Genomic DNA, 23,781 nt, shown 5'->3' on the forward strand with positions numbered 1-23,781 from the left:
TCCCCTTTCCTAAGTGAGAGATTATGTCCTGGTTTGGGAAAAAACGTTTTGTAACAATTATTGTTATCGCTAGCCATCGATTAATGTTTAATGTTATTAACCAAATGCCAATTAATTATTAATAGTAATGAATAGTGTCATTAGCATTATTTATCCCAATACCGTTGTACTGTGAGTTAGTGGGAACTCTTCCCCTTTCCTAGGTGAGAGATTATGTCCTGGTTTGGAGGAAAATGTTTTGTAACAATTATTATTAATGCTAACCATCGATTAATGTTTAATGTTATTAACTAAATGCCAATTAATTATTAATAGTAATTATAAATAGTAATAGTAATAGTGTCATTAGCATTATTCATCCCAATACCGTTGTACTGTGAGTTAGTGTGAACTCTTCCCCTTTCCTAAGTGGGAGATTACGTCTTGGTTTGGGGGGAAATGTTTTATAACCATCATTGTTAATGCTAGCCAATTAGTGGTTAATGGTAAATGCCAATTAATTATTAATGGTGTTATAAACATTATTCATCCATTATTTATGTTCACTAAAATTCTTTCTATGCCCTTTGAGTAAATGCCTTTGCCAAAAAACTCAACTGGGTGTGCTGCTAGATCACTTGGGCTACATTAGGGCTAAAGTGAATTGCAAAAGGTTTATTCCCAGGGGTGACTTTTGTAAAATGGCTCGTTCCCTGAGTGGGAGCCGGGGAGCTGGGGGTGCTCACCATGGATAATGAAAATAGAAAAGAGCATTTCAGAGTCTGGGATCCCACAGACGGCTGCGAGTACAGATGCCCTCAGTCTGAGTTTGTTGCTTTTTAAAGATCCGGCGTGGCAGGGCCCAGCCCGGTCCCAGGTACTGCAGGCCTTCTTTGGGACCCTGCCATGGCCGTGGAGGTTCTAGGTGACCCTATCACATCACAGGCCCACAGATCAAGAGCTGGGAGGACATGGAAAGCCTTTTACAGAAGAGAAAACCTAGCGACTTTCTGTGGCCCGTAAATAGCATCAGGGGCAGCATTCAAACCCAGGGCCTCTGCCTGCACTCGGGCTCATCCTGGCTCCCAGACTTGCTGTCGGAGGATCAGAGGCTTTCTGTCTTTAGACCCACCAGGCAGGGAAGAGGAGAGACGCTCTAGGGAAGGAAGCAGATGATGGAGAAGGGTGGGGGCGGGGAGGAAGGAAGTGGTCCCAGAAAGGAGAAGGGGAAGGGGAGAGGCGTTTCCTCAGACAGTGCAGTGGCTGCCAGCAGGCTCTGGCTCTTCACCGTGTTGGGGACCAGCTGGAGCCTCTGTAATCGGCTTAACGCCATCTCCTCATGCTGACCAAGCGGGATCCTGGGACGGCAGCGCTGCCGGAGCCCAGAGAGGTCATCCAAACCCCCGTCTAGGAGGACATTAGCCGCTTGAAGGCAGTTTCCTCTGTTTCTATCTCCATGGCTTAGCCCAGTGCCTGGAACTTACAGGAAGGGCTTAAATGGGACCAGTCAGGCTGATTCCCAGGGGAGACTTTTGTAAAAATGACCCGGTCCCTGAATGCGGAGCAGGACAGCTGGGAGTGTTCGCCCTTGGTGATGGGAAAAAGGAGAGGATTTTTAAGGTTTCACAGATGGGTGTGGGTGCAGAGGCTCTCGGTCCGTGCCCAGCCCCTTAATTTCATAAAGAAAAGGGGCTTTTAGAGGAAGGGGTCTGGGATCTGGGCCCTCTTGCCGTCCCAGGACAAGCTCCGGGTAGCTGCTGGCAGGTCAGATCCTCAGGGACTCACGGAGCTTCTTCTCTGAGAAATCACGGATCATCCTCCCCCAGAATCTTGGAGACAAAGGGGCAAAGTGGCCAGAACTGCGGTTTCACCGTGTAGGGAAAACTTCACCTGCTGATAGAGGTCAGCAGTGGCCTGCAAGGGCTGGGGTCTGCACCAGGGCCTCTCGGTGCCTTGGGACTGGAGACTATGGACACTGACTCCTGGATCCTTCTCTGTAAAATCGGACTCAGCGACTTAGAAACCGCTGCTCCTATGGACTCTGAGTCTCGGAGAGTTGCCTAGGGTCAGTCACATGGTGTCTGGGTCAGAATCTGTTTCCCTGACTCTGGGGTCAGCTATGTCCTATGACCTGGGTTCAAATCCCATTATTGCCTGAAGAGCATTGGGTAAGTTATTTTCTCTGTCTGAACCTCAGTTTCCCCACCCATAAAATGAGGGGTTTGGATTCTAAAGCTGTGAGTGAAACTGTGGTCTCGGTTTCCCCTTCCTCCTCCGAGGTTCAACCTGTAGCTGGCTCCCATCCCCGTATCTTGCCCCACAATGGCTGCTCAGACTCTCCAGAATGTCTCATTGGGGCAGCTCCAATAGCCCGGGCCCTCGGGTCAATAAATCCGCCTGCGTTTTAGCCACTATTGGAACTTTATTTGAGCATTGGGGGAAAGGGAGCTCACACAGGACACACTACTTCTACCCTTGGATCGGCTCTTCTGCTTTCTGTGCTGCCTGGATGGCTGCTCTGGAGGCAGCGGGGGGGGGGACTTTGAGCAAATCCCTCACCTTGATTTTCTTGCCTAGCGATGCTCTTTGGACTCCTTGGATCATTTGTTTCCTGGTGTTTAGTTCTTTGAGTTCTCTTGCAGATATTCCCTCTCAAATGAGCACACGCTGAGCCTCTAATTGGTCCGATCTAGAAGCTGACTTAGTTTACCTAGGGAGCCTCTTTAATGGGGTTTGTCTCTTAAGGAATAGAGGAGATTAGAACTCTGCTTAATGAAGTCTGTTCTACTTTTTATGACACTGAAGGAAAACGTGGGGCCTCAGCTATTCCTCTGTAAAATGCAGGGGTTGCACTAAATGACCTTGACGGTCCCTTCCCGAGCTAGAGCTACAATCCTACGAGGGGGCGATCTCCCCGCCGACACCGTTCATTCATCGTTGTCCGGCCCCTCTTTTTTTTCTTCTTCATTTTCAGCCCCGTCTTTCAGATTCTGGCGAGCAAACTCCTCAAAGACCAAATCCTCCCCCATTGAGCTGAAAGACAAACATCTGGATCATCTCACAATACTCCAAGTGACGCCAAGGTCTTGTGGCCGCTGCTTGCCCACCCTGATCTTCTTCTGGGTACAGGGTTCCCATGGCCCTCTTTGACAGCCTGCTTAAGCCTATGGATCCTTTCTTACTGTCTATGTCTAAATCTATCTGTCTCTGTTTCTATCTCTACATCTACCCTCTATCCCTCTATCTATCTATCTATCTGTCTGTCTGTCTGTCTGTCTGTCTTAAAATCACAATTAAAGGAAGTGCTAAATTTTAGAGACTCATAGAGGGAAAAAGTTGTGATTTTTTTCCATCTGAGTTCAGAGAGCCCCAGAAATCTGGCGGCTTCTCCCAGCCGGGGGATACAAGCCTTGACATCGCTTGCCCCCAGGTTGCTCTCTCATGTCACTTTTCACTAAAATAAGATTTTTAAAATATTCTTAAATTTGAATTAAAAAAGTGACATCTTTTCCCCTCAGCGTCAGGTCTATTGTGAGTGCCGATATTCGTCCTTGAGAGGTCTAAGGACCGGAAGAAGGTTGGCTGGGCTGTCCCTGGAAAACAGGGAGGCAACTCGGAGCGCACAGGGCATGTAAATGCACACACGCACATGTGCGCACACACAGACACATACATGTGCGCACACACAGACACAGAGCCCTGTGAGCTGGAGCTGGAGAAGAATGGAGCAGGTGATGGAGGCGTGTATGAGCAAGGATCTGTGTCTCCCTGGGCCTTGCCATCCACCCCGCCGTGGCAGCCTTAGGGATTCTGCTCCTTTCCCTCTGCCCTGATATTGAACATTCTTTTCTATTTGTTGCCTCTTCCACTTAGGGAGTGAGTTTCCCAAGAGGAAGGACTGTCTCAAGCTTTTCTGTTTGCCTCATGCCCAGTGCAGAATTCCTGGAAAGCCCTTAAGAAGTGCTTTTTCAGGGATTCATTCTGATAACAGGGCGGGAAGGGGCCTCTGAGGCCGTCTAGTCCAACCTGGACTGAATCAGAATCTCTTCTGAAGACCCCTCGTGAGGGCCACTTGCTACCTCCTGGTGGCAGTTTCCATTGCTGGAAGCCTTTTCTGGCCCTGCCCTCTGTAGCTCCTGGTCTTGCTCTCTGGGGCCGGGAAGAACAAGGCTGAGCCCTCTCTCTTTCTCTAGACCCAGAGGACAGGGTTCAAGGTTCTTACCTGTCCTTGGCTGTTTCCGAGAGCAGGCAAAGGAGAGAAGGAAGTCATTAGTGAGCGGCAAGAATTCTTGCTTTCTGACTGTCTGCACTATGGCGCCCATCAGTCACTGGGCTGACCCGGGTCCCTGTCCCTGCCTTCCCTTGTGGCAAGAAAGCCCTCTAATTCAGGGAGCCCGGTTAGTGGTTTAGTTAGCCCATACTCGCCCTCTCCCAGGGAGGTTGCCGTCATGAATAAGTGGGGCTGAAGGTAGAGACCTTTCAAACACTCTTATGGTAAGAGGAACCCGCTTCTTCCAGCTGGTAAGTGTCAGAGGCAGAATATTAATTCAGGTCCCTGACTCCAAGCACAACACTAACCACTGGGAACAATTCTCATACAACAGTTCCCAATGCCTATGGAACGAGATCCCCCGTCACATGATTTCACCCGACGTCCCATGGATATTCTTGCTTTTCACTGGCAGTTCTGTGGACCCTTGTTTCTTTTGCAGCTCCCAAACATTTGGTCTGGTGTTTATACAAAGCGGGAGTTCAGTTATTGACTCCCAAACTAAGGTGTCCGTTTCACATTATTTCTCCTGACTGGCCATCTTAAGGGGCTGCGTGTTCAGAAGGTCCACAGCACAGAAGATTACTTTGAATACACTTTGTTTTCGTTTTCACACACTTTATAACGAATGGCCCTCGGCACACGTCGGAGAGGTGCCATTGGAGAACACCATGAAATCCGTGTTGACGTGTGCTTGAAATGTCTCTCTTATTTACTCATTATTTATGCCCATGCCTTGCCAAGCACACAGCAATAAAACACTTTGTGGACGCCCACAGTGTTCTAGACCCGGCTTTCAGGGCAGTTTTCCTTCGGCCTGATTTTCCTATTCAACTCTCCTCCAGATCTTCCCATAAGTTCACCAGAGGGAATCCACCCAATATACTGGCGTCCTTCCGTGGATTTTACTCACATAAAGACGCCATTGGAGAAACGAGTGGTCGTTGACAAAGGGGAAATCTGACAACTGGCTAATGACAACGTTTCTGGTGTGATGGGACTTGGGAAGAACCCCACGTGGTGGAACTTAGCCATTGATGAAAGGCCACCATTCCACGAGCGAAGCAAAGGCTTTTGGTGCTAAAATGCAGGATTCTGGGCCCAATTCCAGTTTTCCAAAACTTTCCTTCTTGGCTATCACATGGTCCTTAAAGATGGTACGGTGATGATATAAGAATAAATGAATCAAAAACATAGGAATGACATTCTCTCCCCCCAGAAATATAGGACCACAAAAATGCATTTGGCGAAGCGCACATGGGTGAGAACGAAAACAAAATTATTTTTAAAAGTTTGAGCCGTTTTGCAAATCTCAAAGTAACTCTGGGCGGCCTGTTCATTACTAAATGCAAATTCCTATACTAGGAACCAGCAAGGCTGAGAAACTACTTAGAAAGAGATGGAAAACTCCAAAGCTACTTGTGCAAATTGTCTTCATTGAAAATATACTTTTGCTGACCCCATAAAGGTTATTTGAATTGTGTAAGTCAGTGGTATTTAACCTTTTCTGTGCCATGGACCCCTTGGGTAGCCTGATGAAACTATGGCTCCCTTCTGAAAATCATGTTTTAAATGCAGGAAATAAAACAGGCAAGATTACAAAGTAACCAAATACGTTGAAATGTAGTTATCTGGGACAGCTAGGTGGTGCAGTGGATAGAGCATCAGCCCTGAAGTCAGGAGGACCTGAGTTCAGATCTGCCCTCAGACACTTAACACTTTCTAGCTGTGTGACCCTGGGCAAGTCACTTAACCCCAATTGCCTCAGCAAAAAAAAGAAAGAAAGAAAGAAAGAAATGTGGTTATCATTTTTTAAAAAAAGTTCCCCTACCTGAGAAAGAGAAAGAGAAAAAAGAAAGATACATATATCCATATAATATCCATATATAATTTGTCTATATACACATAGACACCCAAATTATTATATGTACATAAACCCCCACTCACATGCACACACATTTACACATGTATGTATTAGGATCCTCTTAGTCACACATTTCAATTTAAATTGTATTTTTCTTCTCTTCACAAAGCCAATATTGCTATGAAAAATTTTAGCACTGGAAGAGATCTTAGAGACCATTTAATTCACTTTTCTCATTTTATAGATTTGGAAACCGAGGCACAGAGAAGGAAGGAAATAGCCCGAGATCACACAGTCAGGAGGGCTCCCAGACCTCATCCAGAGCTTGTTGTGTAGGAGAAGGGAGATCAGAGTCATGAAAAGTAAAGCCTGACTTTAGTGCTGGGAATCTAGGGCCTATGCCCACCCTTGTTATTAAATTACTCTGTGACCAGGCAAAGCCAGCATCAGTTCCTTTTGGGGGATGCCTCTGGATGCAGAGACTTCCTGCCATCTGACCCCTGCGGGTTCTGTACATCTGGCCCCTCTCTTCCCAGAAGAGGAAGCCCATTTGGAACAAATGCCCACAAAGAATGAACACTCAGAGCCACCAGAAGCGCGGAGAGACTGACCTGGATCCACAGGGTGGGGGTGCATGAGGCGGAACGGCAGGTCGGTGCCCACTTCACTGGAAGGAACGCAGAGGACTGGCGTTAGCACGCAAGCACAGGTAAGTACCGAACAAACACACGTAGTTCACTCAGAACGAAAGTTAAAGAAAAGGGCTGAGATGTCAGCACAGGAAATGTGCCCATGGCCAGGCAGTGGCTCCTGCTCATCAGATTCATGGACACGGTGAAAAGTGGCGGAACCCTCGTGGAGGAGGAGCTCTCTTTTTATCCCTTGTCAACTATCCGGCTATGGCAAGAAACATAATGTAATACCGCTGTGCTCTAAGGGACGGGGAAGGGGAAAATGTGAGAGAAACACGGGAGGACTTGTATGAAGGGGATACCGAGTCAAGAAAGCAGCACAAGAACAAAACTTGGGTCAAACGAAAAGTCTCGGATTGGTGTCCTAGTACGGTTTTGTAATCCATGTTCAAGTAGACTTTGCACACGGTTTTTGTATTTTTAAGAGGGAGAAAAGAATCTTGGAGTGCTCTACTTTAAGTGTCATGGCTACAGACACACTGGGTGAGGCAAGAGTGTCCTTCAGCAGATTGTTGCTGGCTTAGGGAGGAGGGTGGGGAGGAAGGAAGAAAAATTTGACTTAAAATCTCACAAAAACGAATGTTGAAAATTATCTTTACGTGGAATTGGAAAAATAAAATACTACTAAGCAAACCGTACGAGGCACAGGCAGGAAGGATTAAATAAACTCTTTTTCTGAGAGACTGAGGAACTGTCTCAGGAGATACTGTGAGAAATATTTTATAAAGAGGCATGAACATAATTTTTAAGAGTACTGAATTACCATCCCGAGAGAACTCTTTTTTTCTAGAGTTGAAGAAAAGTTAGGGGCAGGTAGGTGGTGCAGTGGATAGAGCCACCAGAGTGGATAGAAGTCAGGACGACCTGAGCTCAAATCTGGTCTCAGACACTTAATACTTCCTAAGTGACCCTGGGCAAGTCACTTACCCCCAATTGTCTCAGCAAAAAAACAAAACAAAAAAAAAAAAAAAGAAAGAAAGAAATTAAGAAAGATAGCAGCAGCATTGATGAGAGAATTCTATTCCACGTCTCACCTGTAGAGAGGTGACTTTACCGATCCATTGTAAATCTTGTTTTTGCTTTATTAATTATCGTGTAGTATTTGTTGCTATAACAAAGTCATGAGTTATAATACAGATGTTGTTTAAGTCTATAAAATGGGAGAGATTTGGGTTGGGAGAGGGCTTGAGTTCGAAAGAGAGAAATGAAAGCTTAGGGTAAAAAAGTCTCTCTGATTTAATGTAGGGCAGAGGCTCAGAGCTAATTTGTTACTTAATGAGAGTATAGTTCTATTTATTTATTATTGATAATATTTAGAAACATAATATATAAAAATATTTATTATATCCTCTCAGAACATCTTCTGATTGTCTTAGAACCCAAGTGGAAAATTAACGAGGAAATAAGCCAGTAACAGTGGGAGAGAAGTAGGGGCGGGGATAGTTTCCAGCTGGAGTCCATCGGATCCCCACTGGGATTGATGTGGAGCGTCATCCTATGCAAAATCTGCTCTATTTGTACATATAGGATGGAGGCTCGCTGCACTGTCAAAATCAAAGTACACTTTTTGTTTCCTGGCAACTGGTACAGTACAAAAGTGGAAGTGATGGGTTCCATTTATATGTCAGAGACAGCTTTATTTAAATGATTCCAGGGGATGGGCTGTTTAGGGCCTGGTGTTTGCTGGGAAGTGTTTGTTGTGTCAAAATGAAAGGTATCGTTAAAAAAAAAAAAAAAACAGTCTGAAAGAGTGAATGGGATCTTATACAGCCCCGAAAAGAACTTCTGATGATGGCCTGAGGTTAAGAGAAAGAAGAGGGGTCAGGGAGGAAGACGGGGAGACAAGAACAAATGGAGAATAAAGGCAGGACAAGGAAAGGCAAGTGGACAGAGTGATTCTCCTCCCCTCTTGTCTAATGGTCTCGTCTCTGGCCAAAATCCCGCTATTTCTTTGCGCCCTTATTGGTTCCTCATCTGCGGCTGCCCGAGAACCTTTCTCCCTCTCAGCACAAGAGTCAGGGCCTCAAATCTCCAGGAACCGAACCTAACGAGCGAATGAATATTTACTGGGTTCCTGCTATCACAAAATGTACTGGGCTAGATAGGAAATGGGCCCCGGCCTTGTCCCTGTTCCTAAATCCTGGCTCATTCATTAATTCATTTAATCAACAAGCATTTATTAAACACCTGCCATGTGCCGATCATTGTGCTGAGGGGACAGACAAAACCCAAACAGCCCTTTACCTCAAGGAACCTAATTTGAGGATGTAATTTCCAAGGGGGGGTCGCTACAATGTGGGAAAGGGGGTAAGACCAGCCTCCTGGAAGGAGGTGGCCCCTGAGCTTGGCTTTGAGTAAAGCTGGAGATTCCATGGGGCTGAGCTGAGATGGGAAACCAAAGCCTGGAGGTTCAATGCTCTGTGTGGGAACAGCATGGAGGCTACTTTGGCTAGGGAAAGAGAGAGAGAGAGAGAGAGAGAGAGAGAGAGAGAGAGAGAGAGAGAGAGAGAGAGACGGGACAGACAGATAGACACGCAGAGAGACAGGGACAGAGGCAGAGACGGGGGACAGTGAGAGCTTGTTTTAGTAGATGACAATGGAAAAAAGTGGACTGACATACCTAGAGGTGAGGTCGCCCAGAAAGCTAGGAAAGACATTTAAAAAATAGAAAGCTGTTAAATCACAGAGCTCCACAAAGTTATTAACTCACACATGGCCTTCTCTTCACCCTCCTTGTCTGTCTCAGACCCCGCCACCCACTTACAAGTCCACCCTCCTGACTAGGTGAGAATCACTGAGATCTAGGAGCAGAAGAGAATCAAATGAAATTAAAGAGCCAGCCTGACTCTGAGGCAGGGACCCAGACCGCTTTGCCTTCTACTGTTACTGTGACCTCAGACACTTGTCCCTGGAACTGGACCTCAGTTTCCCCCTCTGTCAAGTGGGCCTCTCAATGGCTTCTGAGGGTCCTTCCCAGTTGAGATCTCTGATCTTATGAGGAGCTTGCCTCTTCAGGATACCGGAAGATGAAGCCTGTAAGTTCTATTATCTGTTCTTTGAACTTTGAACTCTTAACTACAAACTCTAGCTACTTTTTATATCTATACGGGGAAAAACCCAGAGAGGGCGTCCCGTTTTAAGAAATATTGCTAACGGGAACAATGTGTGAAAAGGAAATATTGCTCCCTTCTTAAGACATACTCTGTATGTCAGTCTGGCTTCTAGACCAGGCCTGGGGCAGTTCCCGAGGCTGGGAGGCTCAGCCTTTGGGAAATGGGAATGCAGGAGGGAGAACTCTGAAAAAAATTTCCCTTCCCCTCCCCCAGAGAGCACCAAAGAGAGTCTCTTATTTTCTAGACTGAGAATTGGGTTTCTTGGAATTCTGAGCTATCTGGATACTTCTCAGAGAAACAAAACGCTTTCTCTACTCTTTTAAGCAATTCAGTCAATGAGATACTATCCGCCCAGAGACCTAGAGAGCCAAGGATCCTGTTGAAGGCCAGTCAGACTCCTGGGTCGTGGTTTCCCCTTTACCCCATTCATTCCCCAATCCAGACCAATTGTAGCCAAATAAACGAAAAACCGAGGTTGTTTCAGACGCACACTTTAACAAAATCCTTCTTTGGGGCCATTTTGGGAAGCAATGAATAGGAAGTAATACCCTTGGCTCCTTGTTCCTCTTAGACCCAACTAGGGTGGGATGACTAGGGGCTCTGACCTAAGGAGCTGCCAATGAGGAGCCCGCTTCCGCCCCAGACCTCCGTCAGCCGGCACCGTACACTCTTGTTTTTTCTGGGACACTATCTGCTTATTTGGGGCTCTCCTCCCCACCCCCAGACGCACGGGCAGATTCCCTCGGACATCATGTCCTGCTCTCCGTGACATTTCTCCCTCTGGCTCCTGCTGACTTTCCCCTCCTTTTGGCCCAGGTGAGACTCGTAGGAAGACTCCTGCTCCTACTTTCCCAATTGCACGTGCCCAGTGAGAGGTGACCAGCTCAGAAGAGCCTCGAGGGCCTTCTTCCTTCCCGAGAAGCAAGATGGAGAGGATTCCTTCATCTTAGGATACGTACCCTGAGACAGTGAGCTTCACTTTGATCTGGTAAGACACCAGGATGCCCAACACTGCTCGGTCTATGCCCTCCTTAATGCTGCCCAAAGAGAGAAAAAAGTCAGAATGAAGGTGGGGAAGAGGGAGTTCGGGGGCCTGGGACGGATATTCCTTTCTTTGTCGTAGGCGACATGACAAGAATCACCCTTAAGAGACTGGAGAGCTAAGCCCGGGCTGGAAATTCAAGAACTAAATACCGACCATGGGGGAAATTCACCTCACGTTCTGCTTATTATAAAATAATAATCATATTATATTGACTGGTCCTACCCATGAACAATGAACGCATCTCTAGTGTGGGAACCCTGTCCATTCACCGATACCTCTGAGCATCCTGGGGCACTGGTCCCTCACGTGACTTGCCTCCGGTGGGTCACAGAGCCAAGAAGTGTCTAAGGATTGACTGGAGACCAAATCTTCCTAACTCCAAGGTTAGTTTTTCCCTTAGCAGCGCTCAGTGCCTATTTCTAACTCATTATTATTGCTAATTCAGCGCTAAATGCAGTTGTTTCTCTACGGCAGTCATGAGCATCAGGGCTCACGCTCAGGCTCACTGTAAATCCCCATCCCTGGAGAAGGAAGGTCTTTGTGTCTAGTGAACACTCGGCCATTTGGTCAGTTGGCTTCTGTATGCCGTGCACCTCATCTGTTCTCCTGAGCGATTGCTCTGGTTTTTAGCCAGCATCAAATTATTTTGAGAATTACCACTTTGTAGTCTAGATTGAGATCTGGTACCGATAGGCTCCCTTTGTTCCCACTGTTTTTCATTATTACCCTTAAGAATCTTGAACTTTTTTTTTGCTTCTATAGGGATTTTATTGTTATTTTTCCAGTTCTCTAAATGAATCCTTGGGCAGTTTGGTATGGTACTGAATAATGTAAATTATTTGGTTTGGTACTGAATAAGTAAATTAATTTAAATAATATAGTAATTTTTATTATGTTGACTTGTCCTACCCATGAACAATGAATATTTCTCCAATTATTTAGGTCTGTCTGTATTTCTCTAAAAAGTGGTCTGTAGTGGTCCATAAATAATTCTTGTGTTTATCTTGGTAGTTAGATCCCTAAGGATTTTATATCTTTTATAGTTATTTGAAATGGCTATGACCCTATTCTAGAGCATCCCCCATCTTGTTGGGGAGGAAGTCTATGCAAGGGGAAGCTATTATTGCTGCTGCTGCAGCTGAGGAGACCAGCAAACTTAAGTCACACATATGGTAAAACTACTATCATTATTCATATAATAACACTAGCTAGTATTTATAGAGTAGTTAAGGTTTGTAAAGTAGATGACAAATATTATCTCATTTTCTTGGGAAGAAGGCGTTATTATTATAACCATTTAACTGGTGGACAAACTGAGGCAGATATTGATTAAATGACTTGCCCAAGGTCACTCAGTTAGTAAGTAACTGAGGCTGGATTTGAATTCAGGTCTTCCTGATTCAGACCCAGGTATGTGTGAACCATTGAACCACTTAGTAGAGCCAAGAGTGAGGATGCTGGCTATAAACAAGTTGTAAATTTTCAGGTTTTGGCCAGAGTTGGGGATGGAAGTGCAGCCTAAAATTCATAGCAATGGGAGCTGTCATTCACCTACTGACAGATGGATTTCCACAATGAATTAGACTTACAGGGACTAGTGAATCCCATTTCCTGTTCCTGATTCTAATATTTAGACTTTCTCACGCCCTCTGCTTTAGCTCTGTCCCCATAGTCCACGTTCACTTCCCTTTGGGCTGGATTCCCAGTTGTGTCTCTCACATCCTAACACCTCCCGTTCCTCCCTCGCGAGGGTATTGGTTTTCACCGTCTGGGCTTGAGGAACTGCTGACGGAGAAAGGGTTCTCACACGTGTCATCCCCGTTCAGCTCATCCTATAACTGTATCCTCTTCCAGCTGCGCTCCAGGGTTCCTGACTCTTCATAGCCTCCGTAAAGATGGCGGCAAGGCAACCCAACTGGAGCCAGCAAATTCAGCTCTACCCCTGGAACGACAGCTCCGGCCGGATTCAGGGGGCTTAGAATATCTCCACTGACAAAGGTTACCGTTGCAGGAAAGAGCCTCCCTATTGAGTGCCCGGTGACAGAAAGGTGGCCGGCAGCCCAGCTTAATGGAGAGAGCTAGTCTAGACTCTGGGTGCAAATCCTGCCCGAGACACTTCCTAGCTGGGTGACCTTGGCCTAGTCACTTAAGCTCTCTGGGCCTCAATTTCCTCATCTATAAAATGTGGGGGTGGGGAAGACTGGCTGGACTGTCTCCAAGATCCCTTTGTAGTCTAAATCCACAACTCTGTGACCTTTTGGGGGCTCAGGTTCTTCATCTGTAAAATGGCCTGGATAGCTTCTAGCCCCTTCTAGGTTCTGAGTTGTGATTCTCTAGATTAAAGCTTCTTAAACTGGATCACGGGGTCATGTAGCTGAGTGTGGGGGTTGGGAAATGATGGTTTATTATCAGTAAATGTTTGATTTGTACACCTATTTTAAATACCCATATACCGGGGTCACGTAAAAATGCCTTGGGCAAAAAGTTTAAAAAGCCTGATCTGGATAGCGCTGGTTACCGTCCCCTCAAAGAACTCACATGGTGCTGGAGGCCAAGTTCGTATCTTCGTGCTTTATTTTTCCATCCAGGGCAATGCCCCGCCTTTCTCGGTTATTAGCCAGCAAGGGGGTAAGGGTCAGCGTCTTCGTTAAGACTCCGTTTGGTGGCACTTTTTCACTAGAGAGAAAAAGAAAAGCAGAACGGCTCAGAATCGCAAATTAGAAGCCTCAGAGCCCCAGTGATCCACTAGGAATTCAAGCCCATCGTCAAGTTCAAGTCGTTCTTCTTTTATCGGTAGATAAAATATTGGTAGATGTGGCTTTTTCTAAATGGCCCAAGTTCATGAGGATTCTTGTTCAAAACAAACTGAAAGAGATGCTTGAGAAGTCTCTCATAGGAAAACTGACGTAATTAGATAAAATGTAAATTAGCCCGGAAATTAGACAAAATGTCTAGCAGCCCAGTCCCAAAGCCAAGGGGACTAGCACACCAGAGTTCCTCCTATCTCAAGCACTGCCTGATTTTTTGCTGGGTTGGCAAACTGAGGGCAACGGAAGCAAGAAGGAACAGCCTCGGGGAGGCCGGAAACGGGAGGCGGGGGAAGAGGGCTACTTACTTGGCCTCCTCCATGGCTACAGGTTTGACATAGTAGTCACTCGAATACAGGACCACGTTGGCGACTTGTTCCACTGCAAAGAGAAGGGAGGGCCCTGGTGTCAGCGATGGGGAACCCGAGCCCTGCCAGGGACCCTCCCCCGTGACATCACAGACCGTGGGTAAGGGGGCACCTGAGAGGGTCGGAGGGCAGAGAGTCAGTGCAGATCTAGCCTCTGACACTTACAAGTCCCTTCACCTCTGCCTGCCTCGGTTTCCTCATCTGTAATTTGGGTTACTACAAGCCAGCTCCAGGGGTGTGCTATATAGATATTTGCTACTGTTATTATAGTTAATCAGTAGTAGCAGGAGTGGCATTTGGTGGGCCGACAGCTGGGAAAGCGAACGGCACACGGTGAGAGAGTGAGCGGCTTTGTTGAATTCTCCAGGATATTTCGGGGCCTCTATTTGTCACATGGAGATTTGTCACCTGATAGTTTAGGAAAGATGGGGCTTTTGGGACGTGATTCCGGCCGCCAGCCCCGCCTTTCTAAGGATGCGGCCGCTCTCTGGGTGCCGATGCGGAACGCTGGGTTCTGTGTTCTCCCCTGACGGCAGAGTCGGGCATGTTTAAGCCCCGGCCGGCCCACGCACCGAGGTGGGGAGAGGCAAGGGCCCTGCTGGCCGAGGATGCTGCCAGGGGTGGGGGTGGGGCGGGGGGAGGTTTCCTACCTTGCACTTTAATCTTCTTCACTGTCTTCTCCGTGTTGTTGGTCACAGTCACGGTCACAGGAATTGGCTCGCCATGGAAAAAGATCTGAAAAAAATGATGGCGGAACAAGGAAATCGGCGCCCAGCCTGGTGACCTTGTAGCCTGGAGGGGCTGGCTCCTCGGGGAGTGATGGGGAAGAGAAAGCAAGGCTCAGGCTTTGTTCTTGTTTGATCCAGGGAAGGAGGCTCTCCTGGGAGCAGCCCCAGAACGTATGATCAGAGGGCAGGGGCCCATACGATGCTCTGTAAAAAGCCGCCGTTGTTTAACAAACGTGGCTGGCTCGCGTGGTCCCTGACGCAGCTCTCTGAGTGTTACTTCCCCCCCACAAAATGAGGACCCAGTGGCCCATGAAGTGCCTCTTCCCCAAACCCTGTCGGGAAAGCTGAGCTAGGGAACAGACTGGGCTGGGCAAGGCTTGCCAGAGGCTCCTCCTCCTCGGCCCAAGAACCTTCCCAGGATGCCCACGAACGTGGCCCTGCACTTTTTATCAGCGACTCGGATAACGGACCAGCCGTGTTGGGACAGAGAGTGGGTGGCCTGGAGGACGCAGCCAGGATCCCGAAGGGCTTGCTCCATCACAGCCTTGCGGCCCACTCCTGTGCTAGGATGAGATCCGACAGCCCTAAATGTGAGTGCTTACACTCGGGCCCAAAAAATCAATTTCTTTTTGAATCCAAATGTCAGACGTCACCGTTAGCCCCCGATGCCGGGGGAGCTCGGGTTAGAGAGCGGGTGGCCGGGTGGGGGGCTGCTAGTGGCCGCTGAGCCTGGGGCTGAGGAGGAAGATCATTGTTTCATTTCCGGGCCCAGGGAGGGCTCAGGCTCTCCGCCCAGAATTCAGCCAGACCGGAGCTTAGTGCAAAGCTTCACTGTCAGAAGGAGCTGGGGTCAAGGTCACACCAGAACTGGCCGAAGGAGGTCAAGATGTTTTGGGACCCGTAAGTTACTGGGAGTTGGAGGGAGGAGCATCTGATGAAGGGCCCTCCCGTGAATGGAGGCTAAGATGACGCCCCCTGCTTCCTCGGATCTGTGGGGGACCCTGGGAAAGAGTGTTAACAACAAAGTGTCCCCAGGTGGAGGACTCTGCTCACTTTGCTGGGGCCGGGCCCAGGCTCAGGGACAACAGCCTCCTTCCCGGGCAGGAAGACAAAGCTGCCCCAAGGAATGGGCGACCCATGGTGTGGCTGCCAGCCCTTCACGAGCCCGGTTCTAACGGGACTAAATGGCAGCAACGCCCCTTCCAAGTCTAAAAGGTCGGGGTTCCCCCTCACTCCCAGAGCCAGGGCCCAGCCCCAGAGGGATCCCCGTCGGAGAAAGGCCTCCTTTTAAAAGGGGGAGCCGAGGCGGCAGTGGGAGCCCAGTGTTTCTGCACCCGCAGCTTGCTGAGGGCGAAGCTGGCAAGTACTCGCTTTGTTTTAAGTGGCAGCGTCTCCCCGGTCTCTGCCCGGGCAAATGCCTCCTGGAGCCCAGGTCCTAACCCCCCAGTGTCAGGAGGAGAGGAGGACTGGGCAGGGGTGGGCAGTGGTCTGCCCCCAGGAGGCCCTGCCCCCCCAGAGGAGAACCTGCCCCCCGGAGCTCTGGAGTGACTCTGCGGAACGCAGAGAGCAGCCCAGATGGCCCCAGATGGAGAGGTGGGCGTGGGAAGGACGCCGAGAGCAGATGCCGCCCCCTCGCCCGCGGGTCCCTGTGAACCCATTACCTCCTTGCTGAGGGAGATGGCCAGGTGCAGGGGCTTGTCGGACATGAAGAACTGCCAGGCTGTCTCCACCTGGGGCTGGGGGCCCAGCTCGGGAGGGGCGTGCTGCACCTTGCGGATCAGCAGGCGGACGGAGCTCCTGCGGAAGCAGATGGACTCAGGGTTCGGGGCTCGCCTTCCCCCCATCTTCACCCCCCGCCTCAGCATCCTCTGCTGTAAAACGCTCTCATTTTTAGGCCGGCCTCCAGAGGCGCTTTCAGCTCTAATCAGGGATGTTTGAGGGGGACATGGAGCTGGATGTGGAAGGCAGGTTTGGAGGGGGGGAACCCTTCTTACTTTTTGGGCACTTTTTCCTCTTCTATTTCTGTGTTTTCTGTGGCGTACGCCTTCACCTCAAAGTCCACTCCGCAGCACTAAGAAGGATCAAGAGACAGAGAGACACACAGAGAGAAGAGAGACAGAGACAGGAGAGACAGAGAGACACACAGAGACAGAGACATGAGACAGAGAGAGGAATCACTTTGTGGGCTTCCTTCTCTGGCATTCGAGGCTCATCTCCTAGAGGGCGCCCATGACCAGGTCCCTTTAAGAGCTAGGACACGGCCCGCCCGGAGTTTCTATGGGGGCTCACATTTAAATGAAAATTCCCGACAAAGGCCGAGGTCCACACTTCCATCCCAGCCTCCGTACAACTTTCATGACATTGGGCAAGTCACTAAAGCAGGATGGAACTCAGCGTCCCCACTGGGAATATGAGGGGCCGGGGCTGGGGGTAAAATGGGCTTCTGGTTCCCTCAGATCTGGGCTGCCGGCCTCGGCCCTCCCAATTTAACCGATCTCAGCCCCGCAGCCCTGGGCTTGTTCTCAGTGGATTTGGCTCCATGATTGAGTGGTTGAGCACACACTTGGACTCAGCAAAACCTGAGTGCGACTCTAGCCTCTGACACTTGGCAAGGCGCTTTCAGCCTCAGTTTTCTCATCTGTAAGATGGGGATAATAATAGTGTCCACCTCTCGGGGTTTCTGAGAGGACTCAAGGACTTAGAAGGCTCAGTAGCTTAAAACTTCCCTCTGACTTTTGGGGCGCCCTGAACAAATGTTACCTGACATTCTTATCATGGAGAATGGGATGAAAGCCCCTAAATCAATGTCAGCCCCACCCTTCTGATCAGGGATTCAGGGGTGGCTCAGGGACGGCCTCTTGTCACATCTCCCAGGGACCTTGCCCCACTTACCTTGCCTACATCTTGAGGAGCTGGTTGAAGAGCAACTGAGCAGGGCAAGTAGTCAGGAAACTGGGGGAGAAGAGAACAAGTCCTGAAGATGGGATGCTTGGGAGGTGACCGACTCGGTCAATCAATCCAAGAGCAAGCATTTATTAAGTGCCGATTGTGTGCCAAGTGCTCTGGGTCAACACGGACACACAACAGCCGTCCAGTGTTTCCAGAAAAGTTTGATCTGTTTTTATTCATTATTTAATATTTTAATTCCCCCCAATGACATATAAAAACAATTTTAAGGTTTATTTTTTTCAGATTTTGAGTTCCAAATTTTCCCCTTCCTTCCTTTTCCCTCATGGAGAAGACAAGCAACTCGACATAGATTCTACACGTGTAGCCGTGCAAAACATATTTCCACGTAATTTATTCTGCGAAAGAAAATCGATATTTTAAAAAACCCCAGAAAAATAAAGTAAAAAAAAAAGTATCTTTGCTCTTCATTCACTGGCTCTCCCAATGGGGATGGACAGCACCTTTCATCGTTAAGTCCTACAGAACTGTCTTGGATCGTTGCATTGCTAAGAATACTGAAGTTATTCATTTGATTTGTTTTAAATTAATTTTTTTCAATAAATAAAAATGGATTTTTTTTCCTTCTCCCTCCTTCCTTCTCTCTCATTGGAAGTAATTGGAAAAATAAAACTCTTATAATAAATATGAACAGTGGAGCCAACAAGTTCCTGCATTTGGCCATGATAAAAAAAGCATCTGGCTCATTCTGTACCCTGAGTCCATTACTTACTTTAGGGTGATGGGTGTGGGCTCCCACATCACAGGACAGCCATGGGGTTGGGCAAAATTCTTAGTTTTCTTTTTTAAAATTACTCTCTTAAAATTTTTATTGAAACAATTTGTTGTTTCTACTTCTCTCTTCACTAGACCCATTCCATATACGACAAGTTTTTAAGGGAAAAAAAATGGAGGAAAAAACCCCTCCTAAAAAATACTGATAAACAACAGATTCTGGGGTTTTGTTTTCTTATTCAATGTCTAGTTTTCTTTTATTGGATTATTTAATCCACTCATATGTAAAGTTAGGAGTAAGGTTTACGTTTTTATCCTTGTTTCTTTTCTTTTTCTCATTTATTTATTTATTTGTTTGCTTATTTTTTGCAATTGGGGTTAAATGATTTGCTCAGAGTCACACAGCTAGGAAGCGGTAAGTGTCTGGGTCAGATTTGAACTCAGGTCCTCCTGATTTCAGGGCTGGTGCTCTATCTACTACACCACCTAGCTGCCCCTTTATCCTTGTTTCTAATATGACTTTCTTTTTCTGAATTGGGATTTTAAAAACATCTCTATCCTCTTCAAAGACATTATCAAATTATTTTTGCTTAATCTATTTTAAGGAAACCCTATTTCTCTAGGTTCTCTTCTCTTTACCCTTAAATTCCTCTCTCCAGAATTTCTAGTTTTCAAAGCTTTGCTTTTATAGTGTTGTTCTTATGTACATTTCTGTCAGAAAGGACTGAATTTACAAGACTAAAGATAATTTTTTTTTAATTTTAGAAAAAGAGCGTAAAGACTGTAAATCAGACCTGGAGTCAGGAAGACTCTTCCTAAGTTCAAATCCCCTTCAAATCTGGCCTCAGATACTTAGTAGCTGAGTGATCCTGGGCAAGTCACTTCCCCCATTTGCCTCAGATTCCTCATCTCCAGCATTTTTGCCAAGAAAACCCCAAACAGGGCTAAGGAGAGTCAGACACAGCTGAAAACGACTCAGCAGCAACATGACCTAATGGTCTGGAAGGTGCGCTGGTGGCATGGGGTGTCTCGCCACTGGAAGTCCCTTCCCCTGTGCCACTGTGTGTCCCCTCCCGCCTCCTGTTTCCCCCCAAAGCTGTGCCTAGTTCCCGTTTCCCCCTTCCCGCCCCTTCCGCGTAGAGGCAGTTTGAGGGATCCCGCTCACCGTGAGAAGGAAAGGGTAGGCGTTGCTCCCCAGCTTCTTCAGCAGGCTCTCTTGCAGCTTGGTCGGCTTATTGGCCGTGCTGACGGGAGGGTAAACTTGCACCTTGGAGAAGTACAGGTCTCTCCGGAAGGTCAGGCCGATGACGTCAATGTCCTCCTGGCCGTAGCGGAACGCACACGTCAGCGTCACAAAGACTGGGCGGAAGGAGATGGCACAGTTAGACTTGGGGGGAACGTATGAGTGGAGATGCTCACAAAGGGTTCCCTGGGCTTGGGGAGAGGACTTTCACTGTGGGCTTCGGGTAGTGGGGACCCGCCCAATGGCTGTTTTTCAAGGATGATGATGACTGGATTTACCAAAGCATCATCTTCCTCACATCCTTCAGCCCTGACTGATGCTTTAAAAAGTTCCAGATCCTTCAAAATGTCCCCTAAAAGGTACTTTCTATGTACCCCTAGGAACCACAATCCTGTAGCTCCGGAAAGACTCTAAGAATTCTCCTACTACAATGTCGTCCGGGCTGGTCATTACCCTCAGGATAACAGATGTCTTTGGCAATCCCCAACTAGAATTATGGGATTGAACAAGTCACGCCATCAATCGCTCAATAAACACTATTAAGCGTTTGCCACAAGACAGCTCCTTGCGGGCAGGAGCTCCCGGCCTGATGAGGGATGCGTGTTCTATACTACATGACTAGGAAGTAAGCAGGAGAGGGAAGGCGTGGGGTTAAGGGGCAGAATTTAAAAATCTGTCTTACCTTTCTTCCCTTTCACCAGCTCAGGATCGACCAGCACGACACCATCTGGACCCAAAGGAGATAATCACAGTGAGGAGGGTGGAGAAGCTCCAAAGGGGGGATTCTTCTCAAGTGGCTGAAGGAAAGCACTTGGCAAAGGGGTCTGACCTCCCCGGACTTACCCACAGGCTCCACTTTATCCACGTGGTCAATGTAGTCCCTCTTCCCTAGGTAGATGGTCACCTGCGGGAGTGACAGGGAGGTCCCGAGGGACCTTCATTAAGGACTTGACTGGGAAGAAGCTTCCTGGCTGGGGGCCCCAGGACATGGGCTTAATCTCAGTTCTACAGCCCCAGCAGCTGCTTCCCAGTCTGGACCTCCTACCCTAGGTGGGATACGAGGGGGTTGGGCTGGAGGGTCTCCAAGTTCCGTTCTAGCTCCGAGCCCATGACCTCTGATCTCAGTCTTCTGAGAAGCCCTTTCAGGCCCCAGCTGGACAGCCTGGCGGACGGTCCCACGAGAGGCCGCACCGAGAGCACTGACCCTGCCCAGTCTCCTGTCTGATCCCAGGACCACAGAGCTGGAGTCACAAGGGACCCTCGAGGCCATGGCCTTCTGGGGCCACAATTTTAGTAGGGAGAAATCTAAGGTGGGGAGAGAAAAAGGGGCTCATCCAAGGGAGCGTGTGTAGTGTGTGTGTGTGTGTGTGTGTGTGTGTGTGTGTGAATGTGTATAAGTGTGAGTGTGAGTGAGTGTGTGTGTGTGTGAATGTGATTGAGTGTGTGTATGAGTGTGTGTATGAATGTGTGTGAATGTGATTGAGTGTGTGTGTGTCTGTGTGTGTGTGTGTGTGTGTGTGAGAGAGAGAGAGAGGCCCAGGATTGAGGTTCTCTACCTCCCCCCTCCTCCTCCTGTCCCTCCCCTTTTCCTTTCCATCCCCTTCCCAGGGCTTCATGTCTCTTCCATCTCCTCCCTGACCCCTGCTCCCCTTTCAAAACTGGAGAAGACCCTGGGATCCTCAGTGTCCTCTCCCCCCCCCCCCCAAGCCTAATGGAGGAGTGACAGATTTCGGGATCTTGACCGAGAGGCAGTTTGCTGGAGTGGTCAGAGCCTGGGCCTGGAGACAGGAGATCGGGCCATCGTTGGCCACCGACCTTGGGTCCCCTCTGCCTGTCTGGACCTTTGGGGGCCCTCCCTCCACAAGGAAGGCCGCTCTCAGCTCCTCCCTGAGGCTCTTGTTCCCAGAATCCCAGGCTCGTGGATTTGGATGGGACGGACTTTAGGGGGCACAAGACTGCCTTTATTTGCCACTGAGCCACGGGGACATTAAGAGGCTTGTTGTGGGTCAGAAGCTGGGGTTCCAGCATGGCTGTTCCTGATCAAGTTAGAGGTCCAGGAGCTGTTGGGGGTGGACTCTGGGTAACGTTTTGCTCGTTTGTTTTTTGTTTTTACCCCTTTTCCCAACATGTCCCCTCCCGGCTGAACATCGTCCCTAACAAAGGATTGAAAAGAAGGCAGCTGGGTCTTCCTGACCATCAGGCCATTGGCCTCTCAGATACAAACTGTGGACGAGGCCCTTAGCAGGGGCAGATGGGGGAGGAACGTGGGGGCTCGAGGCCCTGCCCACTGAGGAGTCAGGAAAGGCCTTGGGAAGAGGCAGCTCTGGGACTGGGCAGCGGAAGCCCCCAGGAGGTGACGAGGACCCGGGAGGGCATTCCAGGCAGACGGCCTGGCCCGGGCAAAGGCAGGCAAGGGAGCTCACAAGGGAACCCGTTCCCAGTTCCTTAGCAGTCCCTGCTTTCTGTCAGGGGCCCCCAGGCCACTGGCCTAGGCCTCCTGTTTCCTTCTGCTCCCTCCTATGGTGGGGGGGGACCTCCAAAAACCATGGCTGCCTTCTCCTCCTCTTCTTCCTCCCCCCTTCCTTCTTTTCCTCCTCCCTTTTCCTTTTCTTTTCTTTCTCGTTCTCTTTCTCTTCCTCCTCCTCTACCTCCTTCTCTTCCTCCTCCCTTTTCTTCCTCCTCTCCTTTCTTCTCCTCCTTCTCCCTTTTCCTCCTCTTCCCTTTTCCTCTTCTTTCTCCTCCTCCCTCTCTCCCCAGAGCCTCCAGTTTTCAGGCATCTGGGCCCTAGGGCCTCTTTGTGGCTCATTTATTTCCCCTGCTTATTGGTAACTGAGTCCTAGCCATCTCTGCCTCCTCCCTCCCGGCCCAGCTTGCTGGGGCCTCCGCCTTGCACACAGTAGGTGCGCAGCAGATGTCAGAGAGGCTGCTGGAGCATTCCGGTCCTTTCCTCAGAGGCGCCCCTGTGGGACACTTACTGACTTGTCCCGGGAGACCTTCTTGAAGATCACGTTGTTTGGGGCATTCTTCACACCCGTGGCCATCTTAGCAGGGCCTCTAGGAGGACTTCAGGGCCCAGAGTCCTCGGAAGGTGAGCTGGAAACCTTAAATAAAGGGACAGAAAGGCAGACTAGCTGGGTACCAAGGCAAGCCAGTGCATGCATCTGAGTCCCCGGGATCCAAGAGTCAGAACTGGGGGCAGAATCAGGAAGACCCGGTCTCCTCCTCTCTGCTCTTATCGGCTCTGTGATCCTGGCCAAGTCACCTGCTCTGAGACATGCGACTGCTCCCGGCTCCCAGAGAGAGAGCCCAGGGGACCTGAGAGGGCGTCAAATCGAGTCCTTCATGTTATAGATGGGGGAAAAGAGAATGAGGAACACTAAGGGTCCTTCGGAGATCACAGAAACAGCAAAGCTCCAAGGAGAGATCCAGAGAAGAAGCTGATGCTACTGGTAGAAGGAATGTCCACACTGGGAATTCCCAACACTAATGAAATCCTAGATCTGGATCAAAAGGCACTTTAAAACAATCAACAAAAAATTCCCAACAAACCCTCAAATTACCCTCAGTTTCCTTCCTGCTTCCCACACCTTCCCTCCCTTCTTATCTCCCCCTTCTCCTTCCTTTTTTCTTTCTTTTCTTCCTTCCTCCTCCCTTTCTTCCTCTCTCCCTCCTTCTTTCTCTTCCTCCTCCCTCCTCTTCTCTTCTTCTCTTCTCCTCTTCCTCCTCCTCCTCTTCCTTCTCTTTTTTTCTCTGTCTCTCTTTCCAATTCTATTTTTTAATGAATAAGTCTATTTTCTTTCCCTCTCATACTCCCTCCCACAAAATAACAACAAAAAGAAAAGAAAAGGAGAAAAACCCTTATAACAAATAGAGTAGCCAAGCAATCGACATTCCCAAGGTTGATTCCAACTTCAGCCTTTTTAATCCCAACAGACTTAGGATGGAAAGCTCCTTCCGCATCCAGAGAGAGAACTGTAGAGACTGAATGTGG

General features: G+C 48.7%; 1 protein-coding gene across 1 annotated transcript; it reads right to left on the reverse strand.

The window, feature by feature from the left end:
• Positions 1-1,910: 1,910 nt before the first annotated feature.
• SAG (S-antigen visual arrestin) lies at positions 1,911-22,831 on the reverse strand. Its single transcript, XM_051996475.1, has 15 exons — positions 22,766-22,831; positions 20,634-20,694; positions 20,473-20,517; positions 19,713-19,906; positions 17,759-17,818; positions 16,861-16,937; positions 16,528-16,663; positions 14,789-14,873; positions 14,079-14,151; positions 13,502-13,639; positions 10,878-10,955; positions 9,426-9,449; positions 6,545-6,780; positions 4,202-4,211; positions 1,911-3,027 (listed from the first exon to the last, which is right to left on the reverse strand). Exons 1-15 carry the CDS (start codon positions 22,829-22,831, stop codon positions 2,907-2,909), a joined length of 1,404 nt encoding a protein of 467 aa, XP_051852435.1. The 3' UTR covers positions 1,911-2,906.
• Positions 22,832-23,781: the final 950 nt, after the last annotated feature.

The sequence above is a fragment of the Antechinus flavipes genome, chromosome 4, assembly GCF_016432865.1.
Source record: "Antechinus flavipes isolate AdamAnt ecotype Samford, QLD, Australia chromosome 4, AdamAnt_v2, whole genome shotgun sequence".
Lineage (NCBI taxonomy): Eukaryota > Metazoa > Chordata > Mammalia > Dasyuromorphia > Dasyuridae > Antechinus > Antechinus flavipes.